The sequence below is a fragment of the Setaria italica genome, chromosome III (genome assembly GCF_000263155.2).
Source record: "Setaria italica strain Yugu1 chromosome III, Setaria_italica_v2.0, whole genome shotgun sequence".
NCBI classification, from domain to species: domain Eukaryota; kingdom Viridiplantae; phylum Streptophyta; class Magnoliopsida; order Poales; family Poaceae; genus Setaria; species Setaria italica.
In genome coordinates, this window is record NC_028452.1 from 27514024 (window position 1) to 27518479 (window position 4456).

The following is a 4456-nucleotide window of genomic DNA, read 5'->3' on the forward strand; positions in this document are numbered from 1 at the left end:
CGGAGACCAATGCAGATTGCACGGCGGGAGCGGCACAAGGAGATGCGGCATCGAAGAGGATGCGGTTTGCACGGGACCATCGTCCTCCCCCGTTGCTGCCATGCTCACCGTCCCGGTCATCGACCTCTCGTCCCCCGCGGCGGCTGACGAGCTCCTCGATGAGGTGCGCTGAGCCAACGCCAGCTGCGAAGATGAGGGGCGGCCGCCGCCAACTGCAAAGATGAGGGGCATAGACGCCTCCAGTGCTGAAGGAGGCAACGGGGAAGGTGAGGGGCGGCCGCCACCGGCGCGCGGGCGCAGCGCAAGTCAAGCCGCCGTCCGGGCGCCATGGTAGGAAACTGCACGCCGACGGTCAGGAACGGACGGTTACGGAGGGAAGGAGAGGGGGACGGCGGCGCGACGGTCGAGCGTGGTGTAGAGGAACTGGAACCAGGTGCTTAATTGACTGAGGCCCACCTGTCAATTTGCACGAAATGAGAGATGACATGTAATTAAGTTGGACATAACCAAAAATTAAGACTCCTTACTTTAATAATAGGTATAAGATCAGATAAGATTTTGGAGCTTCATTTTGCATTTCGTACTGGTCCCAAATTCTTAGAGACATTCTCGGTCTGGTCAACGCTATGTATTTTCAAGTTGGGATGCTACATGTCGAAACAACAGTTTAACAAGTTGGCGGACATTTGGCACGTAAGCTGAGCCAGGCGAGACAACAGTTTAACACGTCGGCGGACGTTCAACTAGCCAAACATATGTCGTAAGTTCACAGCACATCGTGCAACAGCAGGTCATCACCATCCTCCGACTGCTCCTCCTTCTTGCACCCCCACCGGCAGCTCCAGGCGCACCTGGAGTTGAAGATAAGCAGCCTCTTGGAGTGCGCCGATATGATCCCCGCGGTGTCCTTCGCTCTGGGCAGCACAACGCCGTAGCCGTCGTCCATGTAGTCGGTCCCCTCCGGGAACACCTGCCAGAGCAGGCCCCCCGCTCCGGCGCCGCCACGCCGCATCGAGGCCAGCAGCACCCCGTACACCGCTTGGACGAACTGGTCCCTCCACGTCGCGTTGAAGGCGCTCCGGGCCTTGGTGGACACCCCGAACTCCGTGAACACCACCGGCATGCTGAGCACGCCCTCGGCGTCGGCGATGTGCGCCTGCATCCACGACTGCACGAACTTGAGCTGTGCCTCCACAGCCGCGCCCGACATCCTACAAAGGAAAACATACCCACGCCATGAATCTTGTACAAGAGCTTGAGATCGATGCATCGGTCAGTGACAATTGCCGACAGTGGTACGATCTACTACGAACCATGTGTCCGGGTAGATATGGACGGAGGCGAAGTCGACGCCCAGGACGCGGTGGTTGCGGATGAAGTCGGTGCCGACGTGGCCGGCGTAGGTGTTGGGGTTGGCCTGAAGCCGTGCCGGTGACGAGGGGCCGTAGAAGCCCTCGGCCCCGACCTCCAGCAGGTGATCCGGGTCGATGGACTTCACGTGGAAAGCCATTTCTTGGATCCACGCCTACATCCATGGCTCAAACTTCTTTCAGCCCCTGAAGATGGAATATGAAGCAGAGGGACCGGAGGACGAAGGAAAAGTATGTGCTCTTGCTATCGATACACGTACCTGCAGCTTGTTGCCGGTTGGATCCGACGTGCAGCGCAGTTCATTCATGAGCTCCCACGCGAAAATGGTCGGGTCGTCCTTGTACGTCACGTTCGTGTACACGTGTTCACCCTCGTTAGCATGTTCTAGATTGCGCATTATATCTCTACTTGTCAGTAACCGATAAAAAAAATCCATCTGAAGTTCTGAGAAATTCTAGTTTAGAGAAATCGGTGTTGTGGTTACACCTTGACGTGGTTCTTGAAGTAGCCCTTGACGGTTTCGTCGGAGAAGAAGTCATCGTCGGAAGTGAGGTTGAGGCCGGCGTCCCTGGCCCATTTCACGTACTGCGCCTTGCCGCCATAGCCGTCCCAGTTGTTGATCAGTGACAGTATCAACCTGATCCTGTACTTCCTTGCCTCGCTTACTACGAAATCCAACGCCTGCGTGTCCGGAACCAGGCAATTATCCATTAAGCTACTTCACAGACGACAATGACATTTTGTAGCAGATAACGTAAGGTTTAATTTGTTTATGTGGTCTTAGGACGCCCAAACTGATCATAGTACAAATTGATTGTCGGTTACGAATCAATTTTAAGTTGCTCTTCAATCCTGAAATGTTTTTATCAGAAGGTAATGTGTCTGCGTCTTGAAATTTTTTTTTCGAATTCGTCGTTGGATGCTTAGCATCTGTCATATCCGATCTAGAAAATTAAAAGATTCTCCTTCCTAGGGCTATGGTCTGTTTGGTTGAGCAATTGGGTTCCAGATACTTATTTGAAGTACTACATATTTGAGATAATACCAACAAACCATAGAGCAATCCTCTCAATCCAAGAAGGCTCTTAATTGATGAAGCAAAAAAAAATCCCGTTAAGCAGGCTCCCTCTTTATTTGCCCCTCAAGAATTAAAATTTCTATTATTCGTCAGTTAAATCCAAAATCATATTCCGTCCGACAAAAGTGGAATTTGATTTAAAGATAAAATCCAGATCTTAAGTACATATTAAGTAAAATACACCATCTGTTGTAAATATATGAACCATATATGAATAGTAATGTTGGATTTCTTATAAAAACGGATTTTCATAATAAAGAAATTATTTGTATAATATTTCACTATATTTCATATCAAACTAGTAGTAGTCTAAAGTTCTACGATGAAGACCTATCTATGTTTGGAGAACAAAGGGAGTACAATACATTGAGCCATAATAACGTGAAAGTAGTCTAAGACCCAGGGAGGGGCACATGCCCCACTTACATTTTTTTTAAACAAGTCAGCAGGAGAGCTGCTGCTATATTAATAAAGAGAAATGCCCGACGGGCAGAAATAATGATAGGTGTTTACATACTGAACACTCAAAACACTCGGAACTCGGCTAGCACCCGGAAAGGAAAAAAGGTGCCCATATGTACACTCAAATACGTCGCGCGACGTCAAGAAACCGCTCTAAGTGCTTAGCACCTGCCGCCACCCATGAGGCTGCCTCATCTTTTATCTTGGCCACTAAGCAAGGGAGCTGGAAAATCCTAGTGTTGCGCTCCTTCCATACCTCCCAAAGTACTAGGGTGATAAATGATCTCAATCCTTTTTTGTCGACGGCCTATACACCCACTAATGTTGTCCACCAGTCGTGCAGAGTGTCATGCGGGATCCAGCAGTTTGGGTCCATACCTTCACATCTAGTCCATACCTTCACATCTAGTCCAGACGCTCATTTGAGACCAAACATTCCTTGCATAACTGCATTCAGTGAATAGATGCAGCCCCGTCTCTTGAGTCACTTCACAGAGGACGCAACATGGATTACTTGGCCATCCACGACGCTGCAGTCGATCCGCCGTCCAAATTCTGTCTTGGATTGCCAGCCAGCTGGCCCCACTCACATTTTGAATTTTTAGTGGACTTGGACAATGTTTGGTGAAGTACTAGCAGACCATCAACAATCAGATTTTAGGCTAGGTCTACCCCTAGCTATAATGCAATGCCTACTGCATTTAACCTTTCCTCGCGACCACCCACACTCACCTTGAATACATTCTCTTCATACACAGCAGGCGACTTCTGAAGCGCTCTCCAGCCACCGTCGTTGAAGCTCCAGGTGCGGCACACTGTCAGGCCAACAGCCGCCACCTGCTGGAACACCTCGGTCACCTTCCCCCTAGTCGACGGGTCGACGGCGAGGATCATCAGCCAGTATGCATTGAAGCCGTTCACGTAGAATGGCTTGTCGCCGATGACGAACTGGCTGCCCCTGGTCTTGACCATGCGCCACTGCTCGTCGCGGATCATCTCACTGCTACCTTGTGTACAATGCTCATCACAGTGAGCTCGATCAAACTAAAACCTTGAAACATGCTGAGAGGCGCAATAACAATAGAGCTGAGAGACAGTAATTAAGTTTGGTCAATTACCCGTTGACGTTTGGTCTCTGGACAGGCGGCAATTCATCTCTGAGCATCTCTACACGATCGACATGAGCATGGCTCCCATCTGTCAGGAGCAAAATGGTAGCTGCCACGGCAATACCTCGGACTAAGATCAACTGGATCATCCAAACTTTCCCTCTTGCTTTCTCTCTGAATATTGTCTTCATGGTCGTTGCAATCACACAGCAAGAACGAGTTAAACTATAATAAGGTGGCCATGTGTAACTTGAGTATATATGCTTGCACTGCACCATGTATCAAAGGGAGATGGGATGCATCGTATATGCGTGTTTGTCCCAGCATAGATTTTGTGATAGCGACGCGTTTTGATATTGGCTTGGAAGCAAGAAAAGCGAGCGAATGCCAGCAGCTGGCTCCTAGGGGCAACGAGAGGTAGCTGAGATTCAAACAC

The 4456-nt window shown here is 49.8% G+C and overlaps 1 protein-coding gene across 1 annotated transcript; it reads right to left on the reverse strand.

The window, feature by feature from the left end:
- Positions 1–612: 612 nt before the first annotated feature.
- Positions 613–4234, reverse strand: LOC101763634 (putative mannan endo-1,4-beta-mannosidase 5). Its single transcript, XM_014804826.2, is given in 7 exon segments — positions 613–1211; positions 1314–1525; positions 1631–1729; positions 1732–1755; positions 1858–2052; positions 3644–3914; positions 4030–4234. Coding segments are annotated over 7 exon segments (1428 nt in total). The 5' UTR covers positions 4212–4234; the 3' UTR covers positions 613–766.
- Positions 4235–4456: the final 222 nt, after the last annotated feature.